Source organism: Pelodiscus sinensis, chromosome 1 (genome assembly GCF_049634645.1).
Source record: "Pelodiscus sinensis isolate JC-2024 chromosome 1, ASM4963464v1, whole genome shotgun sequence".
Taxonomy (NCBI): domain Eukaryota; kingdom Metazoa; phylum Chordata; order Testudines; family Trionychidae; genus Pelodiscus; species Pelodiscus sinensis.
In genome coordinates, this window is record NC_134711.1 from 88,362,000 (window position 1) to 88,375,708 (window position 13,709).

Here is a 13,709-nt window from a genome sequence, read left to right on the forward strand (position 1 = left end):
CATTCTCTGTCTCATTCCCCCTTCCCTGTCTCTTGCTTGCTCTCTCTCTCTCTCTCTCTCTCTCTCATATCTCCCTGCTCCTCCTCCTTTTGGCTTGGTTCATCAGCCCCTCCTTCCTTGCTCTCTTCCCTCCTTGCAGAACAAGATGGTGAAAGGCAGTCTCAGCACAGAGCAGTCGGAACGGGGGTGAGGGGGGAAGTGTGCTCCTGGGAATGGAAATAAAAGCAAGCACAGGTGAGTTGGGGGGAGGACTTCCAGTTCCCCCCATATGTCCTCTCTCAACTTCTGTGGACTAAGTTGGGACAGTTTATACAATGCAGAGGTTATATAACTGAGATTGCTTTGATATTTGTTCCTCCGTTCTCCTCAGGCTAGTGATTTCATTTTTGTATTCCTTTAGCAATTCCTTCTGTTTGCAGGTGAAGGGCAAAGCTTAATAATCGCCCTTTTCTATTGTTGCTGGATTTCACCCACCTCACAGTTCAGTACCACAAACATCAACTCATAATTTTACCTCTTCCATGTGTGTTGGAATCTGGCAGAAATCTTTTCTTAATTTAATGGAACTTAAATAGTGAACTTCCAAAAACCAACAAAAAAAACCCCCAAAACAAAAACCACCCTCCACCTCACGTAAGTGTAGAATTGCTACCTTCTTAAAGTTTGTAATTGGGAATAAATTAGTATTATAGTACTTGCAGTTTTGTAACATGGATGTTGCCAGCTAAGAATTTAATTGCATTAATGTTTCAAGATCATTAAAATCTTGCAAGCCTCTTGTTTTTAGGATGCAAGATATCTTTGCTAAAATTGGGGCAGTAGGTAATCCTTACAATGGATCTGTTACATTGCCCCCTAGACCAAGCACTTTCCTGCCTATCAAACAGACTGGAGCTAAAGTAGGAAGAGTTGTTTCTGTGGCCACAGTCTCATGAATCCCGTGTATATTGGTATTTACTTCCTTACTTTGATTACAAAGTAAGTCATTGAAAATGCAAAGTCATTGAGAAATGCACCTCTCCTCATTCCCTAGCTCTGCATAATATACATTTATGTTAATCATGGGTGTGTGAAAAATTCAAATTTCTGAGGGAGTAGTTATACCAACCTAACTCCCCCCCTCTCACTTCCCCCTCCCCTCCCCCCGGTAGAAGAGCGCTGTGTTGACGAGAGAGCTTCACCTGCAGATATAGCTACCGTTTCAGAGGTGGAATTAACTATGCTGGTGGGAAACTTCCTTATTGGTAGGGCCCTACCAAATTTATGGTCCATTATGTAAATTTTCACAGTTATAGGGTTTAAAAAAATAAAATTACACAATGTCAGCTATTTAAATCTGAAAGTCCACAGTGTTTTAGTTGTAGGGGTCCTGACTCAAAAGGGAGTTGTTTGGGGGGGAGGGGGTGTTAAATGGTTACTATGTGAGGGTTACAGCACTGCTACCCTTACTTCTGTGCTACTGTTTGTGGCAGCACTGCCTTCAGAGGTGGGTGGCCAGAGAGCGGCAGCTGCTGGCCAGAAGCCTAGCTCTGATGGCAGAGCCACTGCCACCAGCAGTGCAGATGTAAGGATGGCAATACTGCAACCCTCTCCCCATGACCTTGTGAGCCTCCCAACTCTCTTTTGGGTCAGGACCCTCAATTTGAGAAACACTGGTTTCCCCTGTGAAATGTGTGTAATATAGGTTAAAGCACATAAAAGACTAGATTTCATGTTCTGTTATGTGTTTGTCATGGCTGTGAATTTGGTCGGGCCCTACCTATCAAGGAGCATCTTCACTAACATGCTAGCAACTGCACCATTGTAGCGCTATATAGAAGTCAAGCTATAAATTAAATGAATTTGCAATCTCAGATTCCTATTGGAGCAAGTGTCCCCAGTCACCTCCTCTCCCCCCCTCCCTCCTCCCAGTTGGCACTATCTGTCCCTTTTTCCTGACTCTGCAGGTGAGGGCAGTAGAAGAGCAATCCTATCTAACAAAAGCTGTTTTTCCCCCTTTTGACTCCCTTCTCTTTCCAGCCAATTCTTCTTTGTCTTGCCTTAAAACCTTCCTTAATTTTCTTTAGTCGCATTACTCTATGTTTTGTGGTATTTTATATGCAGGAATTGAGACTCAATAAATCATTAGTATTCTTTTATATGTGCAACAGCAGCAAACAGCTAGTATTTGGTATTAGAACTCTGCAGTGTGGCTGTTGGCTTGGTTTAGCTCTTCTGTGATTTTTAGTACTCCTGCTTTCTTAGAGTTTGGTTAAAGCAAAATAGCCATTCAAACACAATTAACCATTAGTTTTATCAGTTTTTCTTAAAAATCTTCAAGATTTTTCTAATTAAACTTTGTTTCAGTGTTCTGTAAAGTGTAAATGATAGTGTGACTGAAAAATAATTGAATAATGGTCTGGCAAGGAGTGTTGCTAGTGTCTTTTGCAGCTCTGTAAACTGGAGCAGATGTGGAGCCGGCTTCTTTATGATAATCAGGATGGGCTGTTTAAATTACTGATTCTAATCATGTTTTAAATCAGAAACCAGAAAACCTTGCTTAAAATAATAAATTGTAATCTTGTTTTGCATTCATACTCTTTAGTTGTTTTGTTAAAGAGCGGTTGATACTCACTGGCAGGCAACCAATTAAAAAAAATGCTGATTTGCAACTATATAACCTTTACATTAAAATTGGTGCTTCTTTTTCTGAACCAGGTAGATACACTGTATCTGTACACATTTATGCTTGCAGTTCTATAGCTTAACTTGCATGTATTGAGATTCTTAATTCTTACAGATTATGAAGTTAGAAAATGGTTGATTGATGTTTTTTCTTATTTATTCAGTTTTTTTTACTTATTTGTGTTAAGCTTTATTTAGGTGGAAATTAACATTCAATTTGAAAAGCATTTTAAATGTATTAAGTAGAACTGTGGTCACCAACCGGTAGATCGCGATCTACCAGTCGATCTCAGGGGCTCTAAGAGTTGTTCTTGAGCCCTCTCTGAACTGCGTGCCTGCGCAGTACATTTAAATTTGATTTCCTCATTTGAGGAGCAGCTACTCACTGAGCAACAATACAGGTGAGTAGCTGCGAGGAATGGTGGGAGCTGGGAGGCCGGGAGGGCTGAAACACCCCGGCCAGCTGGGTGTGGCTTTCAGCTGAAAGAGGCTGCCCTGCGCTCCAGCTGATCGGGCGGCTTCTCCTCTGTACCTGCCCACGTGGAGAGTGGGGCACCCTGGCTGAGCGCCATGGCCAAATGGCCATGGCGCTCAGCCAGGGTGTACAACGCTCCGTGGGCAGGCGCAGAGGAGAAGCCGCCTGATCAGCTGGAGCGCAGTTCAGCCTCCTCTGGGGGCTGAACGCCACAGCCAGCTGGCCAAGAAGCTTCCCCTCTGCACCAGCCCACGTGGAGCATGGTGCACCTTGGCTGAGTGCCATGGCCAGCTGGCGGGGCAGCCACTTCTCTTCGTTCCAGGGAGGCTGTGCCTAGCACAGCTGGAGCTAGGCGCAGCCTCCCTGGGCTAAGCGCAGGGCAGCCAGGCTGGAGCGAAGAGAAGCCACTTCTCTTTGCTCCAGCCCAGCGGGAGCACAGGACGGAGGCTTTCCTCCATGGCTGGTGTAGGGAACTCCCTGCCCCCAACCTTGTTCCCTCTTCCCTGCCCCAAACCTGTCTCCCGCCCTCCTGTTCCCTCTCCCTTGCCCTCCCCACCCCCCTGCAGAAACCAGCTCCCTCTGGCCCCCTGGCCCCCTACTGCCGAAACCTGTCCCCCTGCCTTCCCCACTACAGAAACCTGTCCCCCCCAGCACCCTGTCTCCTGCTGCAGAAACCTGTCCTTCTGGCACCCTGCCCCCACTGGGCCCTGTTCCCTGCCCCAGAACCCACTAGCACCCTTCCCCAGTACTGTGTCCCCTGCTCCCGAATGACTTTTCTATGGGTCAGTGACTCCTGACTCAAGGCAGGTTTCCTGCCATTCTCATAAATAAAGACAATGCAGAAACTTTTTGTGTTTAACATAGTATTTTATTTAAAAATGGAACCTGGCCAACAAACCCACAATTGGGGCCAAACCCCCATCTGGCCACAACCACTCCTGCATTCCTCCTTCCCTAGACCTTAGATCTGAGTCTATCAAACACTGGAACCCCCAACCCAAATTCCTGCACCCTCACATCCACAAACCTGTGGCTTGCTTAGTACGGCAACACTGCCTGGCCTGGAACCCCTCCCCGAGCCAGTGTCCCCTTCTCCACCTCCTTCTGAATCCAGATTTCCTCCCAGAGCTTGCACCTCTCACCCCTTCCCACACCCAAATCCCTCATTCCCACCCCATAGTCTACACATCCTGTCTCAACCCAGTGAGGGTCCTGGAGATATCCCAGAAAAACTCTTCTGCATCTAGGATTGCATTTGTTCTTCCGCTTTTTTAGTGGAAGAGCAAACATGCTCTTTCGGTCACCCCTATTCCTCTTTCCTCAAGGAATAAAGGGGCTTCCAAAAGAAGGGGTTTTTTTCTGACATTTGGTCCAGTCTAGACAGGCCAAATGTTGGAAAAACCTCTTCCTACAAAAGAATTATGTTTTTTTAAAAAAAGCAGCAGTATAAGGATTGGGGATAGCAAGTGATGAAGAAGAGGAGAATAGAGAGGGCGGGGCTTCAAGGAAGGGGCGGGGCGGTAGATCTGGGCTTGGTCTGTCATTTAAAAAGTGATCTTTGGTGTAAAAAGGTTGGAGACCACTGAAGTAGAACCACCTTAAATGTGCTTGTTACTTAAGTGAAAAGATTTATTTAAAATGTATAAAACATGTTTTAGATGCAAATGATTGCATCTAAATTTATTAAAAGGAAGTATTGTTTGTAGTGAGTGGATTGAATAGATTGTTTGTGGTCACTGTGTCATTCGGGATTTTAAAACTAGATCACATTCTCTCACACCTAGTTCTTATTTGTATATTGAAGTGGAAGACAGTCTTTCCTACTTTTTCAATTCCTACTTGATTACTTAGTTTTGAATTAACTAGTAATTGAAAGTTGATGTGATGAAGATATTCTCTCTGTATTTGAAGAAGTGGTTCCTGCATACAACCACTGTTCAGCATTACAGGAAAATCTAGTTTCAGCTGCTTAGCTCGTCATGGCTACCAGTTCAGTGGTGTGATTTTTTTCTTTAAAAAAACTGAACACGTACCACTTAATACCATTTTTTAATTCAATTTATTTTAACAGACTTTAGGCCTTAATGTCGTCTGTCAGTTTCAAATTTAATTTTAAATGTCTCTCTTAAAAGTAAAACCTGTATTTAACTTTAATTTTTTTAAAATCTGTGTTTTTAAATTATTTTTTTAATCTAGTCTGATAACTGTTAGATTTTTGTAAAAGTTCACTGTAGACCTCTGGAGTCAATGAAAATTAATGTGCTCTTAATTTTTTTTCATGTGGGATTTTTAATTTCAGGTTCCTTAAATTGTAGTCTGTCCTAAGAGGAAAGTAACTACATAGTTTTTTGTTGTTAACTCTCTTTCACAGGGCAGTGTAGTCTGTTTCATGTCTGATCCATTTTAAGTTCTACATGTCAGATACCTGCCATCTTAGCTTTATAAAGTGCTTTTGTACAGCTGTGATATTCAAAGTATTATTAATAATACTCACTGTATTCTGTTCCTACCCTCCTTCTAGAAGTTACCCCAATAAAGAAGCAGTAGATCTAGGACATTTGCCCTTGCTTGTGACAAGCCCTCTTAGGTGAGGGGGAGAATTACGTTGTAAGAGAGGGGGGAAAAGGACTCTTTGGACAACTTCTTCCCCCTCCCAACTCTACCTCTCCCCTCCCCCAACATTGTTTTGCTCAATGTGGGAAGTTGTAGGCATGCCTCTCAACAGTCCAATCTGCCAATGTGAAAAAATATGCCATCACAGTGTATGACAGATAACATCAGTGTTCTGTTGTATGCCACACCTTAAACAAGCATTTGGTATAACATACAACAATACAAAGGTGTTCCATTTTTAGAGCCAGGTACATGTGGGGTCCCTTTCCAGATTTCTGGTGGATTCAGGAGAGGGGACTCTGCTTAAACTATTCATGGGACACCAGGGTGAGGGCCAGAAGTGATCCCTGCCCAGACTAGGGATGTAAAAGGTTAATTTCAATGGGTGAGGTTTACTGGTTCCAGTTAACCGGTAGAGGCTGGATTAGCTCCCTGCCTGCTACTGGGAGGGGACTATTCCAGCCCTATGGAGCCTGCCAGAGTAGCCGCTGTCGGTGGTGGGCCTGTACCCCTACCACCCCCCTGCAGATTACATGCTGGCTCCTCAGGAGTTCTAAAGCTTCCCTAGGACCAGTGCTAGCAGCAGCCCTTTCTGGGCTACTGGGCAGGCATCACTGTAGGCTCTGCAGCATAAAACTTACATAAGCTTTATACTGCAGAGCCCGCAGCGCCTGTAACCACTATGATTTTAGTGGTTACACGGATACATTTTGACATCCCCAAATTGAATTTATGCAGCATCCCTACATAATTAATGAGGACCCCAAATGTATGCAGTCTCCCATACCCCAGTCAAGCCCATTCACACACAGTGCTGATTTGCCATCCTCTTCTGTCCCTCCCAAGAGGCAGCTGTTGGTGGTGATCTTCATTCTCTCTCTCTCCCTCCTTCCCCCATTATTCTCCTCTCAAAGCAGTATAGAGAGGCCAGTGAGCTAACGACTGAAGCTGCTTAGGAGCCAGTGTTAGATTTTAAATAGGAGAGGAAGGAAGGAGCAGATAGGCCTAGCGCTAGATGTTGCTCACAGGAGGGAACAGGGAACATATCAAGCTTTTGAGCTGCAGGGGATTGTGCTTTCTTCCCTTCCCGTGTAAGCCCAGCAACGCCCTCTCCTATGTGAATACTAGTGTAGACGCAGGGGCCGCTCCTCTCCTTCCCTCATAGGCCTCTAAAGGAGCAGGGAGTCCCGAGGTGTAGCTTGAGAAGCAGCTCCTTTGACTACCAGCCAGCAGCCAGTATCCTGCAAACTACCACCTGATAGACTGAGCATTGGGCTGGAGAGCCTGAAGTAGCTCTAGTGTAGGAGAGTTCGTAATGCAGTAATAGTCAGAACTCTGGTTGTAGGGCTGCAGCCTTTGCTGGTTGCCTGGTTTCAGGGACTTTCCAAGTGGCTCAGTCCACCTCTCACTGTATTCATGTGTGTGTGTGTCGTGGTCTTGTCAACCAGTACTGTCTTCTCAGGACCTTAAGTGCTTCTATCCTCACGGGTATTTTTGTAGGAGGAGTGGCAATAAATTCTCTCTCCCTGTTTGGGTATTAGTTTTGGGAAGTGGTAGGTTTGTGGTAGGTTTATAGCAACAGTTCTCAACCAGGGGTCCATGGCCCCTTGTGGGGGGGCTGCGAGCAGGTTTCAGGGAGTCTTCCAAAATAACCCAGAGAGCAGGGCCTGCATTAGACTTGCTGGAGCCCAAGGGAGAAAGCTGAATCCAGAGCACCATTGTTTAGAGAAGAAGTCAAAGCCCAAGCCCCACTTCCCTGGGCTGAAGATGAAGCCTGATCAATGTAGCTTTTGCAGGGCCCCCTGTGGCATAAGACTCTGGGTAATTGCTTTGCTTGCTACCCTCTAACGCCTGCTCTGGTGTTTAATGTACTTAAAAACAGATACGGCACAGGTGGGCCATGGAATTTTTATAGCATGTTGGGGGTGTGGGGTCTCAGAAGGAAAACCTTTGGTTTATAGTACATTGCTGTCATTCCTATTTTTCTGAAAGTGGAGATTCCTTCCTGTCGGGCCCAGGAAGCTCTAACTTGAGGGTGCAAGGTAGAGCCTGATGATGCAATAAGCCCACTTCTGTGTGAGAATTGTTAAATAACTTCTACTTGTATCCCATGGACTAGGGCTTCCTTCCTCTCAAAGCTATAGGGATCTGCCACTTAAATAAACAACGCCAGTAAATTTATCTGACCAGTTTTTGGCCAAAGAAAAGAGGGAGATTATTTAAAGCCATCTTTATGCTCCTTGGAGTCAGTTTAGCTCTTAGGAGAAATAAAAGCAGCTACTCTAATAGCCTGCTAGAGCTGTTCGCTGGCCCGGTGCAACTGGAGCTAGATGCTCCCTCAGCACATTCTTCCCCACTCCCAGCATGCTCCCTTATGTGAGCCTGGAAAGGGGGGAGACATGCAGGTTATAGTAAGCCTGCAAAGGATTCTCTTTCGTGGCTTTGATCTCAAGATGCTTTGTTGGGACATCTGTACGGCCACTGTGTACTGAATAAAAGCCCAATGTGGAAATGTGGAGTACTATGGGTTGAGGCATCCTCAAAACTATGACACGGATTTGAGAGGAGAGGGGATAAAACCATAGCAGAGAGGAAAGGGGGATACAATCACAAGTACAGGCAGTCCCCGAGTTACGCGGGTCAGACTTATGTCGGATCCGCACTTATGAACGGGGCTTTCTCGCCCCGGAGCTCGCAGGCAGCGGGACCGCCCAGAGCGCAGCGGTCCCGCCACCTCGACCTCCGGGACCAGAAAAGCTGCTCCGGGTGCCCCTGGTCTGCTGGGGACCGTCTCCAGCAGACCAGGGACACCGGGAGCAAAGCCTCAGAGGCGCGGCACCCCGCCACCGCTGCGGCTTTGCTCCCGGTGTCCCTGGTCTGCTGGGGGGAGAGGCGCAGCTAGTGCGCGCCCCCCCCACTCCCAGCAGACCAGGCTTTTGTTGTGGACCCTGGGGTAGAGCAGCTGGGGTGCTGCCGGGTTGGTCCTGCAGGGACCTACCTGGCAGCCCAGCTGTTCTGTCCCAGGCTCGAGATTCAGCCGCTGTTGAAACTGATCAGTGGCTGATTCCAGGAAGCTGGGGGCAGAGCAATTCTGCCTCCAGCTTCCTGTAGTCAGCCCCTGGTCAGTTTCAGCAGCAGCGGCTGAATCTGGAGCCAGTTCCGACTTACATACAAATTCAACTTAAGAACAAACCTATAGTCCCTATCTTGTACGTAACCTGGGGACTGCCTGTATATGAATGCTGTGCCTGAGTCTGGGTGTCACATTTCTCCCCACCGCTTCTCCTCTCCCACATACGTCTGTTATAGAGATACTGGTGTCTCTCTCCGCCCCTAAACATTTTTAGTAGAGAATGTTTTATGGATTGGTTCCTCTAATTTGGCCCCACAACCCTCCTGCCCTCAATCACACTATACTTGTAAGTTTGAATAAATGTGATAGGCATGAATAGTTTAGGGAAACTGTCTTCTCACGGTTGGGCAGCCATCCGTCCTGTTGCTGCTTTTGTAAAGTTCCATGCTAGAATGGAAGGAATGATCCAGAATACTAGAGTGCAGGCTGTTGGGGTGCTTTGAATTTTTTCTTTGTTGGCTTCTTTCTTTTTGCTCCCAGTAAGGGAAAAAGAAGCCTGCACTCTAGTATTCTGGATCAAGCGCAAGAATGGTAGCGGATTGTGTCTTTCTGCTGTTGCTCTTCCTGAGCAGTTTGCCCCTAGAACTTTTGCATCAATGCCAGATATGGAGAGTGTGATGTGTGAGTGTGCCTGGTGCTTGGGATTTTTCCAGGAACAGGGAGGGATTTTATATATGGTGAGCTGTTCTTCCCTGAGTCAGTGCCTAATTCTCTGGATTGCTTCCAAGCATGGGCAAGCCATAGTTGTACAGAAGCCAGAGGCAGCAGCATGGGCTTGCTTACTCTTTCAGCAAGGGCTCACACTTGCATAGTAATATACCAACAAGGGCTGCCTGAGCTGTTATTTCTAGGAATTCCTCTCTCTCCTTCAGTGATATTTCCTCTGTAGAACAGTCTGTAATTTTTTGCATATTGCCTCCTGTCTTTTTGATTGCCCTTATCCTTGTATTGCTGCATGTGAGAATTTTAGCAATAAACTAGTACATATCACAGCCATTTGAGAGTCCTGGAATTGTAATTTTCAGCAGGTGGTGTATTTTGTGTATGCACCTTTAATGCTATTAATTGCGGTATACATATTCAGCACACATTTTTTGTTTTTGAATTCAGCTCAAAAACATTTAAGCTCATTTAAGAGGAGGGAAAGGATATACAGGAAAAGCTGTGTCATCCGGCCTTGTACCAATCAGAAAGCTCTATAAAGAAAGTCTGGTGTCTAATCTGGTTGCTGTGGGGCTAGTGGGCTTTCCTGGAAGTGGCAATATGTCCCTGCTGCTCCTACATGGAGGAACGGCCAGAAGGGGTTCTGAGTGCAGGAGATGGCACAGGCTCTTGGATGGAGTTTGGATGCATGAGGGGGCTTGGCAGGGATTTGAGGCATGGAAAGGATGTGGGGGTGCTCATCTTGGGCAGCAACCTGCCAAGTGGCAACCTGTCTCTGCTGCTCCTGGGAGAGGCATGGCTAGGCATGTCTCAGTGCTGCCTCCACCTGCAAGTGCCACTGCTACATCTCCCATTGGCCACAATTCCCAACTAATGGGTTACGGGGAGCTGTGGAGCCAGCAGGGGGATGAGGGAGAGGGCAGAGACAGCAGAGGTGTGGCTAGACAACTCTGAGTAGGACCAGCAGGGATTGTTCACTGCTGGTGGGGAGCCACCCGTGTGAATAGTCCCTGGATCTGGTACCTCAAAACCACTCCTGCACCCCAGCCTCCTGCCTGGGCTCCCTCCCGCACCTAAATTCCCTCAATCTTAGTTAACCAGCATTTTTCTGTACTGGCATACCCTCACTCAACTTGCTGGATAAAAAAAGCTTTTACTGTGTGAGTGTTAATTCTTCCAAAATTAACTAAATCTTGCTGTACTTGCAAAATAACTAAATCTGGGTCTCAGGAAGGAATACAGCATTTAACGCTTTCAAATTTTCTAAGCAGTGGCAACTTAAGGGAGAGTGAGGTGTTTCTAGAAAAATGAACAGGAATTGTATCTTTAATTTAAACCGACTCCTGTTTTGAGCTACTTCTGTCCCAACTTTACTTAAAAGCCTAGAGTTCTGTATGGGTGTTCTTATCTGTGCAGTTGAAATACTAAACATCCTAAAAAAGAATGGCCATTCCAGAATGTGAGGTTTTGCCTGAAGACACCCTGAGTCTACTCCTTACACTAAACTTACCCCTGCAGGCTGAAACCTACAACAAGAAAACAGCATAAGGCAATACTAAATTATACACAAAATGTGGCTCATCCTCCCTCTAGTGAGGACTGGTCACATCAGGAAATTAATTTACTGGATATAGAACCTGTTAATTCTGTCATTAGTTCCTTCCAGTTCAAGGTTTGTATTGGTTGAAAGTTGTTGCTATCTGATGGCTGGTTGGTGATCTGTCTGTATGAAATGTGTTGAAGTCTCAGTCCAGTTCCTAGTGGGCAGGTGTCACTTCACAGATCCATCATCATACTTGATCCTAATTGGGCCCCTTTGTTGCTATTTTCTGGCAAACAGGCTAAGGATTAATGATCTTCACTGCAGGAAGTGGCTCTGTGTTCTGAGAGATGTGGCATGAAAGGTGGTGGAGGAACCTTATGCTTCCATGTCTAGCAATGTTGTACCTCTTCAGATTAAAGTCTGTGGGGTTATAATCTTACATTTTTCACTGCATAAAATTAGTTGTAAAGAAATAACCAAGATCATGCTTCTGTAAACTTAGCTCTTGGCATTACTGCTACGAAAGGTTGTTGGATAAGCTGCTCTGAAGTCCTAGTGGCTGTTACAAGGAGTAACTAAGTATACTAATACTGCTGTGTTCACTTTGTTTTGCAGGTTAGGCTGTTGAGATAAAAAGCGGTGGACTTTCATGATTGAATGAAATCTCTCCCACTGTGCAGCCCTGCCCCCTGTTGATGTGCCTGCCAATGCCAGCACTTCCTTCATAAATTCTTACATCACACTCAAGATCGATAACATCACAGAATATGACCAAGGAGTCTGAACCAGCTGTTTCCATGGACACAAACTCCATAGTGACAATGGGGAGGGGAGGGAAAAAGAGGAAACAGTGGGGGGAATTAAAGAGGGAGGGGTAAAATTATATATATATATATAAAGATCTATTTTTTAGTCTTGGAAGACTTTGTTTTAAATGAAAGGTGCACTATCCCTTTTTATGCATTTGATTCAATATTAAAACCACAAAGTCACAATTTCTTCTAAATACAGTAAATGTTAAGTCCAGAATCCAAATGAGGCTTCTGAACTAGTTCCCTTTCTGTTGAAAAGGAAGTGGAATTATGTGCTCCATTAATTAGATTTGTCTCCCTCCTCTTCCCCTCCAACTCCCTGAAGAAGAACTCAATTTTTAAAGAAAATAAAACAAAAAATCCTTTTTTGTTACAAAACTGTCTGTGGGGTGGGAAGGAGGGATTGGGTGGCTGCAGGCAATGAGTTTTCGTATGTGTATGTGTAGGGAGTGAGTTTACAATATTTTATTTTCAAGAAACACTATTTATTGTTAATCAAAATAGAAGCTTGAAAACATCTGACTCCTAGGTCATGCGACTTTTGAAGTAAAAAGTAGCTGCTGCTAGCCAAATATACACAGCCCTTATAGAGGTGAAATTAGTCTGCACCCATTGGTGGGTGGGGAGAGGGTGTTTCTGCCATTCCTGGCAATGATGTACACCCCTAAATCATTCCAAGAAGGCTGCCATCTATTTTGAAAGCCTGCTGGAGGAAGATGTTCGTTTGTCTGCCAGGATGGGAAGTTGAACAGGAAGTCTGAATGTTGATGGAATCAATGTGTGTCTAAATTGTCCAGGAAAGTTCAGTTAATCCATTTTCAGTGTGTGGGTGGGTTGTTTTGGGTTTTGTGGGTTTTTCCCCCAAACGAAGGGAGAATGTCAATTTAATAACCTATACCATATGGTTATTTTTTTGTAAATTGTGTAATTTTTAAGCGTTTGAGGTTTTTTTAAAAAAAACAAACAAATTTTCTCTTGTTAAGGCCTTAAGAAGGGGTTAGTGCATCTTTCAGGGGTCACTCTGCCATGGGAATAAAATAGCTGTTTCACAAACAGTTTTATATAAAAAAAGCTTAAAAAACAAAACAAAAAACTAATAAACTTCATTTTAACCTTGTTTCCTTTTGTTTTGTGAGTGTAACTTGGTTTGCTGAAAGGGAAGGGGAAACATGCTAACTTTCACCCTCTGCCTTTTGGGTTGTTTTGTGTCTTGCTTTCACTGATGAGATTTCTTAACCTTCTGGCTGGCCAAGGAGAAGGGAGGCAGTAAAGTTTTTCTTATTGGGATTTATATGGTGCCTAAGGATAGTTAGCCTGTAGGATCACTAGATTCACCAAACTCACAGTTCATTGCACAGCAGTATAACGCTAACTGCATGACTTTTCCTTCACTCATAGGATGGTACTATGCTCTAATGATGTCACGTGTCATGGTGCACAGTTGCAGAGGGAGATGGTCAGCCTGACTTTGGATAAAAAATGTTGAGGAACTGAGGAGGTTCTTTAAAAGATGGGTGTCTGCTTTGCTGTTTGCATTATGGAATGCTCAGCTTAAATGATATTTTAGCTCTGTTGGGTGGGGGGGGGGGCAATTTTTTGAACATAGAGACACTACAGTCAGGGCCAGATTTCCAGTTTGGCACAGTAGGCATATGCCTAGGAGTTCCTTACCTCTCTCAAACTGTGTGCAACACCAAAGTTAGTGTTCCACCTGCCTACAGCTGAAGATGCTGTGCCTAAGGACACATAAGGTGTTAATTTAGCCTGTTGACATAATTTCTGGAAGTTACTAATGTCTATGGGAAG

At 44.9% G+C, this 13,709-nt stretch overlaps 1 protein-coding gene across 11 annotated transcripts in view; it reads left to right on the forward strand.

The window, feature by feature from the left end:
* Nucleotides 1-13,020, forward strand: part of TCF20 (transcription factor 20) — a 198,305-nt gene extending 185,285 nt beyond the window's left edge. For 9 of the 11 annotated variants that reach the window (XM_075935696.1, XM_006120503.4, XM_006120506.4 and 6 more), the window contains 2 exons: nucleotides 107-234; nucleotides 11,707-13,020. In XM_075935696.1, coding sequence (XP_075791811.1) covers nucleotides 107-190 — 84 coding nt within the window. In that variant the 3' untranslated portion in view covers nucleotides 191-234; nucleotides 11,707-13,020. The remainder of the gene's footprint in view (nucleotides 1-106; nucleotides 235-11,706) is intronic. The other 2 variants (XM_075935742.1, XM_075935745.1) reach the window with 2 other exon arrangements.
* Nucleotides 13,021-13,709: the final 689 nt, after the last annotated feature.